The sequence below is a fragment of the Lepidochelys kempii genome, chromosome 17, assembly GCF_965140285.1.
Source record: "Lepidochelys kempii isolate rLepKem1 chromosome 17, rLepKem1.hap1, whole genome shotgun sequence".
Classification (NCBI taxonomy): domain Eukaryota; kingdom Metazoa; phylum Chordata; order Testudines; family Cheloniidae; genus Lepidochelys; species Lepidochelys kempii.
In genome coordinates, this window is record NC_136396.1 from 17,931,146 (window position 1) to 17,951,739 (window position 20,594).

Below are 20,594 nucleotides of genomic sequence, written 5' to 3' on the forward strand. Positions count from 1 at the left end.
GCCCCTGCCCGGCGATTGGCTGGCGGAGGGCGGCGCTGTTCCGGGGTGGCGGCGATGGCGGCCGAGGGGGAGCCGGCGGACGAGTGGCGGGCGGCGCTGCCGCACCATGCCGTGCTGTGCCGGCTGCGGGAGCAGAGCGCGGAGAGACCCAGCCCGCCCGGCCCGACCCGCAGCCTGATCTTCGGGCTGGACGCGGACCTGTTCCTGTGGGACGCGGAGCTCGGCGCCTTCTGCACCCTCAGCCTGCGGGGCCTGAGCGGCGCGGAGCCCGAGGGGCTGGGCCGGTACCAGGTACTGGGGGGGGTCTGAGGGGCGCGGAGCCAGGGGGGCTGGGCCGGTACCAGGTACTGGGGGGGCGGGGGTCTGAGGGGCGCGGAGCCCGAGGGGCTGGGCCGGTACCAGGTACTGGGGGGGAGGGGGCCTGAGCGGCGCGGAGCCCGAGGGGCTGGGCCGGTACCAGGTACTGGGGGGGGTCTGAGGTGCGCGGAGCCCGAGGGGCTGGGCCGGTACCAGGTACTGGGGGGGGGGAGGGGGTCTGAGGGGCGCGGAGCCAGGGGGGCTGGGCCGGTACCAGGTACTGGGGGGGCGGGGGTCTGAGGGGCGCGGAGCCCGAGGGGCTGGGCCGGTACCAGGTACTGGGGGGGGGGGTCTGAGCGGCGCGGAGCCCGAGGGGCTGGGCCGGTACCAGGTACTGGGGGGGGGGTCTGAGGGGCGCAGAGCCAGGGGGGCTGGGCCGGTACCAGGTACTGGGGGGGAGGGGGTCTGAGGGGCGCGGAGCCAGGGGGGCTGGGCCGGTACCAGGTACTGGGGGGGGGTCTGAGGTGCGCGGAGCCCGAGGGGCTGGGCCGGTACCAGGTACTGGGGGGGAGGGGGTCTGAGGGGCGCGGAGCCAGGGGGGCTGGGCCGGTACCAGGTACTGGGGGGGAGGGGGCCTGAGGGGCGCGGAGCCAGGGGGGCTGGGCCGGTACCAGGTACTGGGGGGGAGGGGGCCTGAGGGGCGCGGAGCCAGGGGGGCTGGGCCGGTACCAGGTACTGGGGGGGAGGGGATCTGAGGGGCGCGGAGCCCGAGGGGCTGGGCCGGTACCAGGTACTGGAGGGGCGGGGGTCTGAGGGGCGCGGAGCCCGAGGGGCTGGGCCGGTACCAGGTACTGGGGGGGCGGGGGTCTGAGGGGCGCGGAGCCCGAGGGGCTGGGCCGGTACCAGGTACTGGGGGGGCGGGGATCTGAGGGGCGCGGAGCCCGAGGGGCTGGGCCGGTACCAGGTACTGGGGGGGCGGGGATCTGAGGGGCGCGGAGCCCGAGGGGCTGGGCCGGTACCAGGTACTGGAGGGGCGGGGGTCTGAGGGGCGCGGAGCCCGAGGGGCTGGGCCGGTACCAGGTACTGGGGGGGCGGGGGTCTGAGGGGCGCGGAGTCCGAGGGGCTGGGCCGGTACCAGGTACTGGGGGGGCGGGGGTCTGAGGGGCGCGGAGTCGGGGGGGCTGGGCCGGTACCAGGTACTGGGGGGGCGGGGGTCTGAGGGGCGCGGAGTCGGGGGGGCTGGGCCGGTACCAGGTACTGGGGGGGCGGGGGTCTGAGGGGCGCGGAGCCGGGGGGCTGGGCCGGTACCAGGTACTGGGGGGGCGGGGGGCTGGGCCGGTACCAGGTACTGGGGGGGCGGGGGTCTGAGGGGCGCGGAGCCGGGGGGCTGGGCCGGTACCAGGTACTGGGGGGGCGGGGGTCTGAGGGGCGCGGAGCCGGGGGGCTGGGCCGGTACCAGGTACTGGGGGGGCGGGGGTCTGAGGGGCGCGGAGCCGGGGGGCTGGGCCGATACCAGGTACTGGGGGGGCGGGGGTCTGAGGGGCGCGGAGCCGGGGGGCTGGGCCGGTACCAGGTACTGGGGGGGAGAGGGTCTGAGGGGCGCGGAGTCGGGGGGCTGGGCCGGTACCAGGTACTGTTGGGGGAGGGGGTCTGAGGGGTGCAGAGCTGGGGGGCTGGGCCGGTACCAGGTACTGGGGGGTCTGAGGGGCGCGGAGCCAGGAGGTCTGGGCAGGATCCGCGGAGGCAGTGTGTTTGGGGGGTGTCTGAGGAGTGCAGGGGCTGGGTTGGTACTGGGTGGTGTGGGGTGTCTGAGGGGCATGGAGCCTGGGGGGCTGGGCCAGTACCAGGTGGTGTGGGAAATGTGTGTCTGAGGTGTGTGCAGCTAGGGGGGCTGGGCCGGAACTGAGGGGGGTGGCCCCTCCCTGTCTTGTCCCGTCCCATCTGTTTACAAGTCAGTGAATGTTTCCAAAATAATTAATATAATGTTAACTCATGACTATTTACAAAAAGAAAAGGAGTACTAGTGGCACCTTAGAGACTAATCAATTTATTTGAGCATAAGCTTTCGTGAAGTGAGGTGTAGCTCACGAAAGCTTATGCTCAAATAAATTGGTTAGTCTCTAAGGTGCCACTAGTACTCCTTCTTCTTTTTGCAAATACAAACTAACACGGCTGCTAATCTGAAACCTGTCATGACTATTTAGTACTTTTTAAGGACCTATTTATTAGTGTTTTACTGAAACTTTTTAAATTTCAGACCCTGGTCTGCATAAATCCACCCCTTTTTGAGGTCTATGAAACCCTGTTAAGTCCCACCCAGCATCATGTGGCGCTCATAGGCATTAAAGGGCTGATGGTACTGGAATTGCCTAAGCGCTGGGGAAAGAACTCAGAATTTGAAGGTGGAAAACCAACAGTTAATTGTAGGTAGGTTATATTTCAGTCAGACGTTTAACCACATTCTGTTTTGACACTCTTCATGTGTGAGCCTCTGGTCTTTTCCAATCAAATAAAATTGTGCAAAAAGATATAACATATATGCTGAGTGTAAGATACAGAGCAGAAAATATGAAAGAAGAGTTTCATATATAAGGAGCAGAGTACCTTGGTCTGATAAGAGACCTTGGTCTGAGAGAGGTACAGTACGTGCTCTCAGCTGAGTCAAAAGCTAGTTGGGATTATGGGGCTAAGAGCCTCCACAAATTCAATGAGCATTGTCACAGAGGACCTTCTAAGACACAATTTTCAAATAGTCAGTGTGCCTCACAGGCAAATTGGGATACCGGAGAAACGGTGTGATAGAATAGGTTTCTCATCCTCATTCCTAATGGTCAAAATATTCGCATTGCATGAGAATATAGGCAGTGGTCCAGTTAGTTTACTGCCCTGTCTCTGATAGTGTCCAATAATAGATCCTTTAAGGAGAGGCACAAGAAACCCTGTGGGGAGGTAGTTATGGGATAACCTGCCCCAGGGGAAAGGGTTTTTTTTTTTTGTGACTTGGAATTTCTATCACTTGAACTATCATCCTATCCTCATCACTTTTGTTGGCAGTCTTGGAAGAGTCTAAGGACTGAATAGACAGGGAGACTTGACCTCCTTAATGCTGCTTCCTTTGGCTCAGGAACGTTAGCGTGCCTTACTGCTTCACATGTTAATTATTTTGTGTGTAAATGGAGAACTTCAACCTGAATAAGTGAAATAGAATAGCACCTTTTACTTGTACCAAATTAGCAACGGGAAAACTGTGTTTGAAAGGGGGATCATAAGTCTTTCATGCATTTGTATTTACAGTGTAAAAAGCAGTGTCATGCAACGTGGGATGTTTTGACCCCAGGCCACAAAGGCTCAGTCTCTGGGATCCAGCTCTACCATTGCTGCTGTATAGCTGACACATTGTGTTGCTTCAGGCTGCTGATTCTTCTCATCTGTTTGGGTTAAACATGTCATTGTTTATGCCTGCATTTTGTGGCCATGGTAACATGACCACAATAATTTAGGATTTTTGAGTTGTTGCATATCCCTTCAAACACTTGTGGAAGTGATCATACAATGAAACTATTCTGTTCCTGATTTATAAATAGGTGTGATAGATATATGGGTCCAAACATCTGTTAGAATAGAAGCAGCACTCTGACAAGTACATCTAATAGATGATTTCAAGGGTTAACGCACTTGTTTCGTCCACTCATTAGTTACTTGAATGGATAGGGAGAGAACCATTCTTTATGCTAACACATATTTTAGTCAGGATTAAAACATCTGTCTATGGTGATGGTTATAAATGCTTATAAGATAAAAGCAGTTTGTTTTGATGGTGTGCCTTTTATAACGGTGTAAATTTGTTTTTGTAGCACCATTCCTGTTGCTGAAAGGTTCTTCACTAGTTTGACATCCCTGACCCTAAAACATGTGGCCTGGTATCCCAGTGAGACATTAGAACCTCATGTAGTGCTGTTGACTTCAGATAACACTATAAGGTAAACCTATTTCTGTTTGTTCTTCTGAATGTTTTTTCTAGTACAAGAACTAGTTGTTTACTATGTTGTCTTATGTGTAAGCATGCGGAATTACAACATAAAAATAGTATAAAAAGTTCAGGATGGTAACTACTGATGTACTGACTCGTCATGTATGAAGTTATGACTTAATGAAAGTATTCATTGTTCTTCTAGGATTTACAGTCTGAAGGTGCCGCAGACACCTGTGAAGGTGATTGCTCTTTCAGATGCTGAGGAGGAGAGTTTAATGCTCAATAAAGGGTTTGTGCAGTTTTTAGATTTTGAAATGCTCTCAACAGGATAAACTTGCTGATGTACCAAATGTGTTTTTGTAGAGATGGAAAAGTGATTGGAGAAAAGATGGCGTAAAGTGTTGTGATAAATTCACAGGGGGAATCTTATTTCCTTCTTTTCCATAGCTTGTTTTTTATTTCCTCTTCCCAGCAAAGTAGCTGAACTTGTTTTTTCCCCACCTCACCATTTTAGAGGGAGCAACAAAAGCAAAATATTTTAAAGTTAATATAATATCTTAAACAAAGGTTAAAAAGGGGCTTTTGAGAAGAGAATGTAATAGGTGGAGCTTACCTTCCTATCTTGTGTCTGACCTAGTTGAAATGGAGAAACTTGTTGCTCTCCAACAGCCAAGCCATGGCTTAATATATTGCACTGAAAATACCACTACATCCTCACCTCTCTGAGTGCCACATATTTGGGCTGGCTGGTAGCTGAGTTTCAGAAATGGAGTAAGAAATCAGTAGGCTCAGTGGAGGTGAGAGGTAAGATGCCATATGCAGTGTTCTTTTGAAACAGCCCGTGAGTCAGAGTCCCTGGAGCCCGGAAATGAGACTCTAGCATATGCATTTAATTGAAGAGAGGGGCAGTACCCGTCTTTAGATTTCTATTGCAGAAAATACTGTTGGCTAAAGGACCGATCCATAACTGTAAAATCTTAATCACATTTATCTAATGTAACAGTCATAACCATAAGGGTAGCCTAAAATTCCTCTTTACCGGTAAGGGGTTAAGAAGCTCAAATAACCTGGTTGGCACCTGACCAAAGGAACCAATGGGGACAAAAGATACTTTCAAATCTGGGGGGGGCGGGGGGAGGCTTTGTTTTGGGTTCTTTGTTTCTGTGTTCGTTCGCTCTTGGGACTAAGGGGGACCGGACATCAATCCATGTCCTCCAAACCATTCTGAACCAGTCTCTCATATTACAGAAATTGTAAGTACAGCCAAGCAAGGCGTATTAGTTTATCTTTGTTTTCTCAACTTGTGAATTTTCCCTTTGCTGGAGGGAGGTTTATCCCTGTTTTGATGTAACTTTGATGCTAAGGCAAGAGGGGGTTCCTCTGTGTTTTGTGCATCTTTTGTTACCCTGTAACGTTATCTTCCAACCTGATTTTACAGAGGGGATTTTTACTTTTTCTTTTTTTTAAATAAAATTCTTCTTTTGAGAACTGATTTTTTTTTTCGGTGTCCAAAGATCCAGGGGTTTGGGTCTGTGTTCACTTTTTGTAACCAATTGGTTAGGATATTATTCTCAAGCCTCCCCAGGAAAGGGGGTGTAAGGGCTTGGGGGGATATTCTAGGGGAACAGGAACTCCAAGTAGTCCTTTCCCTCATTCTTTGTCTAAATCACTTGGTGGTGGCAGCGTACTGTTCAAGGACAAGGTGGAATTTGTGTCTTGGGAAAGTTTTTAACCTAAGCTGGTAAAAATAAGCTTGGGGGTCTTGCATGCAGGTCCCCACATCTGTACCCCAGAGATCAGAGTGGGGAAGGAACCCTGACAGTAACAGTAAATGCTACTTGAAATGAGGCCAATAATTGTGTGCAGTCAGTCATCATCACTAACTGTAATTTTTGGTCTGTCTCTCTTCCTTCCCCAGGAGAGCGTACACAGCATCACTAGGAGAGACTGCAGTGGCATTTGATTTTGGGCCTCTGGTATCTGTTCCAAAGAACATAGCTGGGCAGCGAGGGAGAGAGGAAGTATTGGCATATCCACTATACATATTGTATGAAAATGGGGAGACCTTTCTCACATATATTAGCCTCTTACAAAGGTAGGGACTTACAGTACAATGACCAATTTTGTTTAAAATATGATTCATGTAGCACTTATATGCGTGTGTTTCATCTCTGTGCAGATTGATCTATATTTTATATCAAGATTTGTGCCGGATTCAGGAGCAGATGCTTATTGAGTTCCATCTTTTTATATTGTAACCCAGTCTTTGGGCCACTCTAATGGTTGGACCATATAGAGCTTTCAGTCTTTAGTCTTTAAGCTAATAGACCTGGCTTGAGCTCAGGTAGTAGAGGCTCATTGTTTTAGATCCAGAGGTCCTGGCTTCAATCCCCACTATTGGTAACCCACTTGTGTGTCACAGTACTTAAAAGGGATGCTCTCCGATCAAATTTGAGTGGAAAACTAGAGTTTTGTTAAAAATCAGCTGTTCTAAAGGTACCATATTGACTCTTGAGGTTTTTGGCTCCTCGTGTGTGACAAGCAGGAGCTCCCATAGCTCAGAGTGAGGCTGTGCTTCAAATAACCAAACCCCTTTTGAGATCTTAGGGACTTGCAGCCTGGGTCTCATTAGGAAGGTGCTAGAATAGGATTCCAATCAAATGATAGGTTATATGAAAGGGATATGCACCTTTAAGACCAATAGAAATGACACTTAAAAATTGCAATCTAGATTTAATTAGATATGCAATTAAAATTAAAAAATATTTCTTATATTTAGGTTGCAAACACTGCAGCACACATCTTCCTAGTGCGTGAGAAATAAAGTAAAATTGGCGAGAAACTGCCTATAAACAAAAGTGAAGCTGCCTAGTCCTTTTCATAGCCCAACCTGAGAGCAGTACAATAAAAAAATGAAACACTGAAAAATAAATTCTTAGATATTGACATTTGTTCCTAAAAAATAAGCTTGTCTCTCTAAGCGCGTTGTACAGCCCTTCGTAAAGGGGTGTGGCACTGTTTGTCGACTCCTTTGGCTGATAAGTTTGTTAGTCTGAGACAATAAAAGACTATTACTAAGATTCATTCCTTTGTGTGAGAGCACCATGCAGTGCATGTAGCCCAGGACCTTTAATTTTCATTAGATTGGATTTCAGGTTGCCAAACTTGAGCAAGAAAAACTAGTAAACGTATGTGTTCCCCTAGCTGTTGTCCTTGGCTTTCATTCTTTCGCAGGGGATTACTGGAGACAATTTTGGAAACTTAGGGCCTTAGTCTTCCAGTAAGCACTTCCTCATTTCTTCATTGCAGCACTGGAAAACTTGGCAAGCTGTTGGGCCCATTGCCCATGCACCCCACAGCTGAAGATAACTATGGCTATGATGCTTGTGCTGTTCTGTGCCTGCCCTGTGTTCCCAACATCTTGGTGATTGCCACCGAGTCAGGAATGCTTTATCACTGTGTGGTACTGGAGGGAGAAGAGGATGATGAGCAAACGGTAGGGTGGTGTTTCCTAGGACCTCTCTCATGTCACTTGTTCCTGTGGTGTTCTCTGTCTATCTTTCTGTCCCACATCCTCATTTCCTGGATGGAAACATTCAAAAGAAATGTTCGTGTCGGCCCCTTGCTAATCAGACCAACATTAAAGTTAAAATAGAATCATTAGGTATTATTTTAGCCTAAATGTTGGTCTGATTAGCAAGGGGCCAACATGAATGTTTAGTCTGAATCTTCGGTTTAAATAAACCAAACTACAGCTTGATGCTTATTTGTTTTCTCAGAAATGTGGCGAGTGTCTTTTAAAAATATCTCCTTTTAAAATTATTAACTCTGATGAGAAACTGACATCACTAGCTGCAGAGGCATGATAGGTGACACTAAAGATAGAAGAGTATCATAAATTCATGGGGATTAAGCAGGGACCACCCACTGCTTGATTTATGAAAAGAGCAGCTGTTCTGGAAAGCCTCTTCAGCACCTCCCTGCAGGCTGTAAGAAGTGACTGCTAGGGGCTGCCATTCAGGAAACAAGGATGTGTTTTATTTAAATGCTGGAAAGACCCTTCCCATGCTAAGTAACATTTTCTTCTTCTTGCTATTATAATGGTATTTTTGCTAGAAAGATGTTTTACAGATGCATTCAAATACTTTTTACAGTCAGAAAAGTCTTGGGACCCAAGATCTGACCTCATCCCTTCTCTGTATGTGTTTGAATGTGTTGAATTGGAACTTGCACTGAAACTGGCATCAGGAGAAGAGGAAGAGCCTTTAGAATCTGACTTCTCTTGCCCAATTAAATTGTACAGAGGTAAGGGTGCAATTAATCAATACTATTGCTGTTTTAATTCACTTTTTCAAAATTTGATATATTAGGTAATGTAGACCTTATCGCTGTACTCAGAGCAGTGTTTTGAAAACAGTTCCTTGGAGTCTGTTGAAGCTACCTCATCTGTTAACAGGATTCAGAACTTTTTTAAAAAAAATTTTTATTGCTAATTTTAAAAAGGAAGTCTCATGAGAACACAATGATGCTGCTGAAATTGCTTTTTAAATGAGTCTAAGCATTCAGTACCTGCTGTCTCTACACAGCCCCAGAGGTAGGAGTTGCAGCTCTTTAGACTTAAAAAGAACATAAGAAAGGCCATACTGGGTCAGACCAGTGACCCATCTAGTCCAGTATCCTTTTGGTAGCCAGTGCCAGATGCTTCAGAGGAAATGAACAGGACAATTTTGAGTGATCTATCCCCTGTCATCCAGTCCCAGCTTCTGGCAGTTCAATGTTTAGGGATACCCACAGCATGGCATTGCGTCCCTGACCATCTTGGGTAATAGCCATTGATGGACCAAAGACGTCTTTGCACTTGTTGTTGTTCTTCTGATGACTACCATTAAAAAGGGTGAAGTTATCTAATGTTTCCTTCCTCTTTAGTGCAGGTTGTGCTGAGTGAGAGTTTAAAGCCTTTTGCTACTAAATATATAACTACAGGGTGCAAATGCATTTCTGCAGACTTGCAGCGTGTGTGCTGCTAAAGCGTGAGGACAAATGACAAACTGCAAGGCTTATGTTATATAGCTGAGAACTTGAAAATTGGGTGGGTATAAAGTATAGCCAGGCTTTATTTGTTTAATAAAGTTAGGAGTAAACTGGCACGGGTTGCACTAAGATTCCATACATTGTTTATAAAGGGTTAAGCAATGATTGTTATAAAGTCCACTAGGTCAATATTTGTCTTAAAATTACCTGTAACCTCTACTAAGCATATCTGTAACATGCTTAGAACACCTATTATTTTATTATCCCTTTATGATCTGTTTATAAATGAAACTGTAATTACGAAAAAAAAGGTCACCGATTCAACTGGTTGGACTGAGTGCAGGAAAAGGGGACTGGGTAGCTCTTGCAGTGTAAGCATTAATACAAAATAGATGAAGGGCCAATCTGAGTCGAGTGCTGAACCTTCAGCACTAGCTGAATATAGACGTACAGGAATGATTTTGTGGTTTGTTTTTTTTTTTTGTTCTAATCATATATACGGCTTAATTTTCAGATCCTAAATGTCCCTCTAGATATCACTGTATACACGAAGCTGGTGTGCACAGTGTTGGACTAACGTGGCTCCACAAACTTCACAAATTCCTTGGGTCAGGTGAGTAGTGAAATGGTCTTCCACATGAGGGGAAGTGTTTTCGTTTATCAGGCTACTTCCTTCTGTGGAAGGTAACTGGTATCTGAGAATGGTGGTGGTATTATCCAGAATGTGTAGACCTCCCCCGAAAAAGTGGTTTGTAATTTCAAGAATCTTGAACATAATGCATTTGAAACAATCTCCTGTCTTTGTAGATGAGGAAGACAAGGACAGTTTACAAGAACTTGGAGCAGAACAGAAGTGCTTTGTGGAACATATTCTTTGTACAAAGCCATTGCCATGCAGGTAGGAACCGAATGTCCTCCATTTCCCTTGAGTGAATAAATGTTCTGTTATGTGTATTAACTCTCAAGATTCCTCCTGAATAAGCTAATTTGTTGGCTGAGCTGACAGAATCCAAATAATCACAAATGAGTAAACTCCGAGTACCAAGAGTTGGTATCTTAGGGTTGAGTGTTTACCCCAAATGCATTCTAATATAGAATTAAGTTTGAAATTCCCAGTTTGGTAGTGTCTGAACCCCACCCATCCAACCAACAACATTTGTGAGATTGTCACCAACATTAGCTGCCCTAGTGCAAGACTTAGGGATTTAATGGGACTTTCTATCATACCTGAACACTAAAACACATACTGCTTTTAGACTCTCCATCACTGTATTTTTATGGAATGTTAAAGCTCAGACGCAGCCAATAAAAATAACTAATTTCAAGCCAGCAAAGCATCCCTAATCTGGTGCAAGATATTACCTGTTGGGTAAAGAGCCAATTATGCGATGTCATGTATTTGGATGAGTCCACAAGCTGGTTTTATTTCATAGTCAGCGGAAGGCTAATATCTTATATAATTTGCATGAGAAAATGGTGATTACTTATAAGATGCTTATCTGAGAGAGTGCAAGTGTGCTTTAGCTGTAAAAGTATTTTGTGCACCTTATTTAAGAAAGATGTCCTAATTCAGTGAAACATTTGGCCTCCAAGTTGATGGATGTAGATGGATACAACTTTCTGGATATATTCTTACTGCACTGACAAAAGGTATTTTGAATTATCTATTTATTTCCCCAGGCAACCTGCTCCAATTAGAGGATTTTGGATAGTCTCTGACATCTTAGGGCCCACAATGATCTGCATCACCAGCACCTATGAATGTATCACGAGGCCTCTTCTGTATGTAGTTTTCTTACTTAATTGGTTTAAAATTCGTGCTTTTCCCTTGTCTTTAGTTAACCTGTGTTCTGGAAGCATTCTTACAAATGCTTATCAGTTACTGCTTCAGTGTCTCAAGACTTGTTTTCTGTTCCTCTTGCCAGTTTAACTCTGACTTCTGCTCTTCTTTTTCATATTTATTATTTTTAATTTGTTCCAAATACAACAAATATACCAAAGTACAAGTGTTATAATATACAAAGTAAGTAAGGGGGGGGGTTAGGATAGACAGAAAGGAAGGGAAGCAACATATCTGTCTTCATGGTCTGCATTAATCATAGACCTCTAAAATCAGCCCAAATTGCTTTTAATTTTTCAGGCATTCCCCTTCTGCGGAATGCCAGTGGTTTGTTAGCTGTGAAGGCAGCCTTATCACTGGACCAGGCATCAATGTTGGGTGGGGATCCACTTTTCCATTTTTTTTGCAGGATTAATATTTTTAGTGACCAAAGCTGCACATTTTAACTGTGCCACCTTGTTACCAGGTGACTGCAGGTGACGACAGTGCTTATAAAATAGATTTGAGCTTGACAGCTTATTTCTTTTTAAATAACTCTTATGGTAAGAAAATGCCAGCTCATCCAGAAATGGTCCAATCGATGAAGTTTTAGGGGGCATTTTGAGGAGTAATGTAATAAACGTAGAACTCCTGCAATGCTTAGGACACCATAGAATCACTCTTTGTGTTGGGCCAAGAAGCATTAGCAAAGGATTCTTGAAATACTGCTATAATTCTTTTTCATGGTACTTTCCACCTGATGATTTCAAAGTGCATTACAAACATTAGGGCCGGCAACATCCCGGAGCTAAATACATTTGAGGCAGTATATGCAATTGTCAGACTGCATTTAGGGGCTTAATCTCTCCACTGGGTTTGTGAAGTCTACCGGGGTTGTGTGTGCATGAAGGAGAGAATGGAAGTCCTCAAAATCACTGTCAAAGTGTGGGGATTTTGGTATTGTTTCTTTAAACATAAGGGAAAAATAAAGTGGCTCAAGCTAAATTATTCTTAGAGAATATTTTTTCTGGCTTGGTAGTTTGTGTCCAGATCTTGTTCAAATACCAAACTAATATTCTGCTTTGAAAAGAAGAGCTAGTTCCATGAGGACTTTCTCATTTACGTTTTTCTAAAGTGTTTTTCACTGGGATATCCAAGTACTGTATAGCAATCAAAGATAATCCTGGCTGTGATTTAAATGACAGTCTGGCAGCCTGCTGTCTCTGGCCCTGTGTAGATACAAGTACCATTTTAGGTTTTCACTCTGCCATGTTTGACTTCAATTGGAATTGCCATAGCCATAGAGTTGAAACAATTCCATGACTGTTCCCATCAGACCCTTTGGATCTAGTGCTCTGCTAATGAGTGGTGCACAGGCCATGGTTCACAGCAGTTCTGTTAATACCCCAGTAGATAGAGGGTTTTCCCTAATGTGTCTCAAACTGATGTCATTTAAGAATTTTTAAATTCCATTGATATTTTAAAGAAAAATATACTGTAAGCAAAGTTCTGTGTCATTAGGTATCACTTAGATGTGTGTGTTGTTTTGGCAGAACGACAGTCCATCCGGCATCCCCTCCGCTCCTGTGTACCAGAGAGGACACTGAAATTACGGTCTCACCTCTCCGTATCCTAGCTAAATCACAACATTCATTTGAGAAGCATATCCGAAGCATCCTGCAGCGCAGCTCTGCTAACCCATTGCTTTTGAAGTATGAGACTTTTTTCTATGGGACTCGAAAGGAGGGAGGAGACTACATTATAGAAGGAATGTGCACCCTAGAACTTTTTATCTGTGTCTTGGGACATTGATATGGGGGGAGGGTTGCAATAGACTTCAGTTTGCTATTGCTAGTGCCTCCCACCCTAAACAGACTTCTGAGAGGACTTCCCTGGTTAGCAGAGAATCTACCTTTTAAAAAACACTTGTTAGTGGGATTGCATGTACACAAATAGCTTGTTCTGTGTGTTTTAAGGTGTGCTGACAAAGATGCATCTCCTCCCCCAGAGGAATGTCTTCAGCTCCTAAGCAGAGCCACACAAGTGTTCAGAGAAGAATATATTCTGAAACAGGATCTGGCAAAAGAGGAGATCCAGCAAAGGTAACATGGCTTCACAAACATGTGGCACATTTAAGCTTGTATTCCAGAAATGATAGATTCAAGTTACAGGACAGGAGTACCACACGAATGTCAGCATAATGCTTGTACTTTTACAGAAGATAGTAGGTGCAAGGAAATATTGAAAGGAAGCATTGGGGGGGAGCCCTGCTCTAAGTACTTGACACCTACTAGCCAAATGGATGATGATGTACAGAATCAACCTGCCTCCATGCCTGGGGATCTACAGAGACCTTGACCATGGTAACAGCTTTGCCACAAGTACTAAAAATGAGAAATTACAATGAATAACTCTTCCTTGTCCCTTTGAACTCTCTTCCTCTTTAGAGGCATCCCTTCTCTTCTAACCTACTTTCAACTCTCCAGAGTGTCCAAGTTTTGTTGGCTTTTTTGTTCTACGTGTCTCTGGAGACCATTAATCATTACATTCCCTTGTGAATGGACTGGCCTCTGACTCAACTATCATTTTAGAGTGAAATTGCTGAGGGCACAGAAAAATAAACAACTGGAAGATCTTCAGTACTGTCAAGAGGAAAGGTGAGTTGGACCTGTTTAATTGGCTCCGTCAGTTTTAACTAAATCATGACATGTTAATTGCTTTCATGTGTATAGGAATTAAATGGTTCAGAAAAGTTTTAACCAATTGGCTGATTAGGTTTTTAGTGGGACTAACCACATTTAGACACCTGCACTGTTGTAGAGACCCCACAGAAGAGTTAGACTGGGTCACAGGTTTAACATCCAGCCCAGCTCTTCAAAGCTTCACTAGCCCCTTTTCAAACAAGTACGTGGAATGTTTTTTTTCCCCGTAATTTTGAATGTTTCTGACTTGTGTAAAGGAACAGCCTGCGGGAAATGGCCGAGCGCTTGGCTGAGAAGTATGAGGAAGCTAAAGAAAAACAAGACGATATTATGAATAGGTGAGCACAGAGTCCGATGCCTTTTTCCTCATCAGTGCTGGATGCTACTGAGGTTCAGAACACTGCCACGGGGGGTGGGGGGGATGGATGGGGAAAGAATTGTCAGTTTGGCTTTTCCACAGTACCTGCAAAGTCAATGTAACCAAAAGAGGCCCAATGTATTTGGCTGTGTATTGTGGGTTTCAAATCCAGTAATGAACCTTTTAGTGTTACGGCCACACCTTCTGCTGGTGAAGTTCAGCAATGTTAATGGTTCAAGGGGGCACAGAAGAAGCCTCCAGCAGCAGAGAATAACTGACTTGTAGAAAGATTACATCCTTCTGGCAGGAAGGAGAAACTGGATATTAAGTATCTAAGAAATGCAAAACATAGGGGACATCCCAAAAGAATTCTTCACAGTAAGGGGGGGGGTGGGGAGGCAGCAGTTACAAATAGTAAACAGCCTAGTACATAAATGGTGATGTACAGAAGTTTTAAAGTTACCTTTCACTCTTTTTTTGTGTATGAAGGATGAAGAAAGTGCTTCGCAGTTTTCACTCTCAGCTTCCAGTTCTGTCAGATAGCGAGAGAGACATGAAAAAAGAATTACAGGCAATACATGATCAACTGCAGCACTTAGGAAATGCTATCAAACAGGTGAGCGTGAGGCGGCACTGAAACTTGAAGATAGAGAGTGGAGAGGAAAATGTGGCAGGAAGGAAGCATGCAGGGACAGGATGAATCATGTTTTCTGCAGTTATGGGCAAACTGTCAATGTATTCTACATGCTTTTAGGATACACTTGGTCTGCTGCTCAATCCCTATTCTCTATCATATGCAATGAAACAGTGAACTCTTGAATGTTTCATAAGGTTTCTAAGGAGTCCATTATCATGCTACTTTTAGGTGAAAATGAAAAAGGATTATCAGCAGAGAAAGATGGAAAAGGGGATCAATCCACGAAAACCTACCATAACCCTCAGTGCCTACCAGAGCAAGTGCATCCAGACAGTTCTGAAAGAAGAGTAAGTTAACTTTTTTCCAAGCTGGGCTCCTTGTGCTTTGGGTTGATTTTGTGAGTGTATTTAACTCCCCATCATTGAAAGCGGTCTATCACAAGTTTAAACTCCAAACAGTGCCATTAAGAGTCGATATACTGATATTTAAGGGTTTATCTTCAAAGCTGGGAGCTGCTTTATTACAAATAGCTGCTCACTTATGTTGTTTTATTCTGTAGAAACCTTGAAGATTTGACCAGAAGTAGATGGGTCTGAGCTTACTTTAGAGAGAGCACTATTTATCTAAAAAGACTGGAGCATGTGGAAAGAGTTCATGCCAGCCTGAGGGTTCAGCTGCTTCCCCCTTTCCCTGAAAACTTCTATCCTGCTGGGAGCCTTAGTTACCCTAAGTCATTTTGTCACTACAGCTGTCTCAGGGTGTGATTGCAGCTTGTGTAGACATACCTGAACAGTGACCGTTTGGGTTGTATGAACCGTTCTGGAGCCTGGGTACATACTCAAGTGGCTAGCCTGCGCCAATGCGGTTGTGGCTTCACGGGGCAGGTACCTCAGGTTTGTCTCTAGGAGCTGCAGGCACAGTCTGAGTGAGGTGTAGAGAGAGACCCTCAGCTAGCCAACTAACTACTGGTAAATCGAAAGACTTGGTGCAGCTTAGAAAGCTGAGCAGGTAATGGACAAATTCATGGATGTGATGTCATCGCTGAGTGGTGAAACTTGGAAAGTCTTCATTGAACTTTCCATCAAGTTGCATTTTTATTGGAGCACTGCTGCTGTGTCATTTAAACATACTAGGTCAATTGTAAAGAGTTTAGACTCTGGAAAACTTGTTTTCTTAAACTCCTACAAAACCAAGGAATAGTGTTCCCTAGGCAATTTCAGTATGTACGTGTAGTTGTGGAGCCCATGCACCTAAGACTTAGTAAAGCTGGATTCTGTTCCATCTTGCACAGCAACCCTACTGGATAATTTTACGGTTGTCATCAGGGGGATAAAATGGAGCCGATGAAGCCAAACAGTGATGTATGAGATACGGCTGGCCTCACACTTAACCAACAGCTTTTATGAGATGCTAGCCAGCTAAATAGTTCAAGAAGAATTACCTTCAGTATGAGCTTTTTAAAGCACTTTGAAAGCCTTACCTTTAATACTACCTCCCTCTTTCAGCAAAGAATGGCTTTTAGTATCTTCCAATGAAGGCAGGACCTGTCACATCCACCCCCTCAGAATTACAGCATTGTACAATTCAATTCATGTCTACTTTCTTGCAGGGGAGAACACATAAGGGAAATGGTAAAACAGATCAATGACATCAGAAGCCACGTGAACTTCTAAGTCCCCACACTAGAAGGGCTGAAATGCTTTTGACGTTGGCAGCAAGGAATATTTTAAGGGGGAAGAATACACAATCCACATCTATTTATCAGTAACAACTGTTTGTGGTGCACAATATGCTTTTTATTTCATATTTTGTAAAGGCTCAATATTGAATAAAACACTTTTTTGATAAGAAAAGATCCTTTTACAAGCTCAGTTTGTCTCCATAAGGAGAAGGGAACTAAACATTTTAAGCTTACAGCTATCCAATGTGTGAATCAGGCTAAGGAAAAAAAGCAAGATTTAGGAAGGGGACTTTTACTTCAGGAAGGAAAGCTCTAAGGCCCCCTCTGGCAGAAAGTAGATTAGAAACACCAGAAAAGCGCACACACTTCAGCAGCTTTTGTTTAATTTGGAACACTTTCTTCATAAGGACACACCTTCAATACAGTTAACAAATGGTTACATTGAATTCTGTAGACAGCAGAATTCTACATCCACAATTGCACAGGATACCACTGAAATGCAGTATTCACTTCCAAACACTCAGTTTGCCTTTATCAAAAGAGAGAATGGAGAGGCCAGTTGTATGTCTACTTCAGGAAGACTTCAAGGGACTGACTACGGATGCTTGACTTCTTCCCTGCTTCCGCTAAAAGTGACATGGTCAAGCTAAGGTTTAAGAAGTAGTACTGCACTACTTGACAAGGGCACATGCAGAAGTGCCAAAATAAAGCCTTTAAGGAAAGGAGGGTACTAGACATGCTGCAAAAAACATTCTAGTTGCACAGATTAAGACTACACAAGTATTAGGAATAGTTTATGAAACTCACTGAATATTTTTCATTTTACAGTCTACACTGAACAGTCCATTTTCTAAATTACATTTTTTTGCTGTGTACTAGGTTGCATGTTAGCTAGAACAGTAAAACTAACCACCCTCACATCAAATTGATTCCAGGAGCTTCTATAATAGAGGGATAATTTTCCTGATACAGTGGTACTCATGCCAAAATGATGATGCTTTGTTTGTACTGTGAATTCAGTCCCCACCTTTGGCAGACAGCTCTCCAGAGGGCACCTGAGTTTTGTGTGTTTGACTTTTCCTGAAGAAATTTTAGTGTCTTACTTTTCTCACACCTTTGGGTTCTTCTGGCTAAACCAGCACTATCCCCACAGTCTAACAGCAGCTCAGCTATAGGGCCTCTGTTTTTTGACAGTCTAGTTCTCTAAGCTTAGTTGTTGGAACTGCAGTCAACCACTTCATCTTTGCCATTCGACAAAAGCTAGAAGCCTTTTGTTTTTGGACTCACTCTATCCTGCCCATAGGGTGAGAGGCTGAGTGTGCAGTAAGGAGCCCATGCCCACACTACACTCTACCTTTAAACACTGGTACCTAATAGTTTGAAAGAAGATCAAGGTAGGGAAAGGGAACATGGAGTAGCAAAGTGAGACTGGAAAATAATACATCAGTATTCATAGCTGTCTGAGAAACACAAAAACCTGAAGTGAGGTTGCTGAACTGAATCACACAATACACTCTGTAAAAGCAAAGATTAATCATTTAGTTCCCCTTCCAGAGCCTGTGTACCCCTACTCTCATCCTAATTCTACATGCAGCCACCTTTCCAGGCTATAAAAATTTAGTACACCAACATGCAAGTTTCCATTCTGTAATTTCTATATTAGTTTTATGACCGCTCACTCACTCACTTGTCCTGAAGACTGCAGCAAGGCATCACAGCTACATGAAATGCAGTACATGAAAGCCATTTCAGTGAAAACAATGAGCAGAGTTGAGGCTGAGAAGAGGAAGTGACTCAGTGCAGAAAAGATGTTGAATGATTATTTCCTTGCTTTCTTCCAGTTTGGGATATGCAGCCTAGCAACCTCACCTCAAAAGTTAATTATTTTTGTGCCAGGCTACTAGGTGCTACAAAGAATTTAATGTTCTATTTATTCCAGTTCACATAAAAGAGCTGCCCTCCTTAAAGCACTGCTACCAGGTTTAAGTACCAGTAGAACATTAGCAACATAAGGTGGGTGAGGTAATATCTTTTCGTGGAAACAAGCTCTCACCAACACACAGACCTTGGTTCAATAAAACGAAAATTACCTCACCCACCTTTATCTTGGGACCCACACCACCACCACTGCATTGTAGAAGGTTAGCTAATTTAAGGGGATATAAACTGTTGCTTTTCCTGTGACTCCTGCTGCCAAACACAGGCCCAATGTTTCAAGTGTGTACACACAATATAGTGCATATGCCCCCTTAAGAATTGTGGATGCTCAATGTTAATATTCAGAAAGTATATTCCTACTAACCTTTTCATTAGTAAAGGCTGAAACACTGATCAACTGACAACTTCCGTTCCTCTCAAAGGTTAGAGCTAGTTCAGTTATCGCAGGGGCCAGTCCAAATATTCAGAATTTGCAACACTTAGTAGTACAGTGGCAGATAAGCCATCATCATCTGATCTCCTGCATGGAATTCTTTTTTTTTTTTTTTAAAGTCATGTTATAATACTGTTTTGTATGACAAGAAACCCAAACCTAGCACCTGTGTAGAACATCACAGTCTCGTTGCATAGTGTTACCTTAGTGTGTAGTTAAGGGGCAGAGTAGGATTTGAGTTATTTGCCTCTGTTTTAAGCAATATCTGGACACCATATTTGAGATGCACTGCACCTGAACAAAACCTGCAGCATCACGCAGTTCAGGCTGCTTTTGTGCTATGCGATACAGACTGATGCGTGTTGCATGTACTATTAACCCACCCTACATGTGGCATGTGAGAGACTTTGAATTTTTCCTTAATTCAGAATCATCTTTCTTTTTCAACTACAATTTACACTGGGTAAAAGCTAGTTCACACAGAGTGACGTTCACCCCAGCAGAGATGATGTGCAAATGCCCTATATGTTGCTTAAATGGTACACAGAGTTTTGTTAACAGTCTTAACACAAATATGGGACTAGCAACACCTCTGTTCTAAAATTGAGAAAGGATCAGTTATGGTTCCATTTTTTAAATTAAACCTGTGAAGAAGAGGTTATAAATAGTGCATTTCTTTAACCCCAGAATTTTACTTTGCAATCCCTTCTTTACTGATCCGCTCCTGAGACGCACAGCTCACTCATATCCATCACATTTCAACAGCACTCAGATTGTTCAACAAAAACTAAAAGTTTAAAAAAAAGCACTGAGTTAGGAAAGAAGATCAATATCCAGTGTCCTGCTAATAAATTCATATTTTAATATAAAATATTCATACAGCACACTACACCTCAGGCTGTCTGCTAGCTGAATACTGTTACTGACTATTCAAAACAGAAAAACTTCAATCACTTTGCTCTTCAATGTGTTTTGAGGGACAACAGGATTTCCAGCAGCTACTTTGATCACAGTATTCGGGGGGAATATTCCAGATCTCTATATTAGGTTAAGAAGTTGGCCAAAAGGAAAAAAAAATATTTTTCAGAATGTAAAGGACTGTTTCCACTTACCATGGAAAACACCACTGCACCCATTAGTGTTCCCATTAGAAAATGCTCTTCTACACTGCAAGGCTCCCTGGTTCTCTCTTCCTGCCCTGTGCAAAACCTTCTCCCCTCTAGAAACAAACTCAGTCATTGCTCCCCTCTGTCATCATCTGCTCTTTCAGTTAGAGTTAAATAATTAATGTTGCTATAAAGAGGAGTTAAAAGCCCCGAAGGCAGCCTTGGAGCCCTGCCCATCAGGGTGTCATGTTTCAGGAAGCTGATTAATGTCTGTCAGTTTTGTGTCGTTCAGGATTGCACGGATTCTCTCCAAGGAATCTGCCTGCCGGATCCGTTCCAACTGCACCTACAAAAAGCAATGAATACAATGAGCTCGTAAAATGCGTGCAATACTTCTCAAACTGGAAGATCCGGTATTAGTGTGGACGCTATCTGTTCTGACATGCTATGTCAGCATATCCACACTGCCCACTTCTGCACATGAAACAGTGGGACTGTACTCTCCACTGAGAAACAGTGCGCCTGCTCTGTGGTCTGTCAAGGGTCTAATTCAGTCAACAGTAACGGACTTGGTTGCTATCTCTGGAAAGCCCATGCCAGTTAGTTTGTAAGCCTCTAG

At 44.3% G+C, this 20,594-nt stretch overlaps 2 protein-coding genes across 6 annotated transcripts in view; one reads left to right on the forward strand and one right to left on the reverse strand.

Moving 5' to 3' along the window:
- Positions 1 to 27: 27 nt before the first annotated feature.
- NUP88 (nucleoporin 88) lies at positions 28 to 16,919 on the forward strand. Of its 2 annotated transcripts, XM_073315426.2 has the most exons (17): positions 28 to 291; positions 2,555 to 2,724; positions 4,152 to 4,277; positions 4,473 to 4,559; positions 6,189 to 6,365; positions 7,580 to 7,766; positions 8,425 to 8,575; positions 9,816 to 9,914; positions 10,109 to 10,199; positions 10,982 to 11,083; positions 12,674 to 12,832; positions 13,097 to 13,222; positions 13,712 to 13,777; positions 14,080 to 14,160; positions 14,670 to 14,796; positions 15,046 to 15,164; positions 16,427 to 16,919. In XM_073315426.2, the coding sequence occupies exons 1-17, from the start codon at positions 55 to 57 to the stop codon at positions 16,488 to 16,490; spliced, it is 2,169 nt and encodes a 722-aa protein (XP_073171527.1). In that variant the 5' UTR covers positions 28 to 54; the 3' UTR covers positions 16,491 to 16,919. The 2 variants fall into 2 exon arrangements, with proteins under 2 accessions (XP_073171527.1, XP_073171529.1); XM_073315428.1 differs by lacking the exons at positions 14,080 to 14,160; positions 14,670 to 14,796; positions 15,046 to 15,164; positions 16,427 to 16,919 and having other exon boundaries at positions 13,568 to 13,775.
- The window catches only part of RABEP1 (rabaptin, RAB GTPase binding effector protein 1), a 79,232-nt gene continuing 75,502 nt past the window's right edge, over positions 16,865 to 20,594 (reverse strand). For all 4 annotated transcript variants that reach the window (XM_073315425.2, XM_073315423.2, XM_073315424.2 and 1 more), the window contains one exon: positions 16,865 to 20,321. In XM_073315425.2, coding sequence (XP_073171526.1) covers positions 20,220 to 20,321 — 102 coding nt within the window. In that variant the 3' untranslated portion in view covers positions 16,865 to 20,219. The remainder of the gene's footprint in view (positions 20,322 to 20,594) is intronic.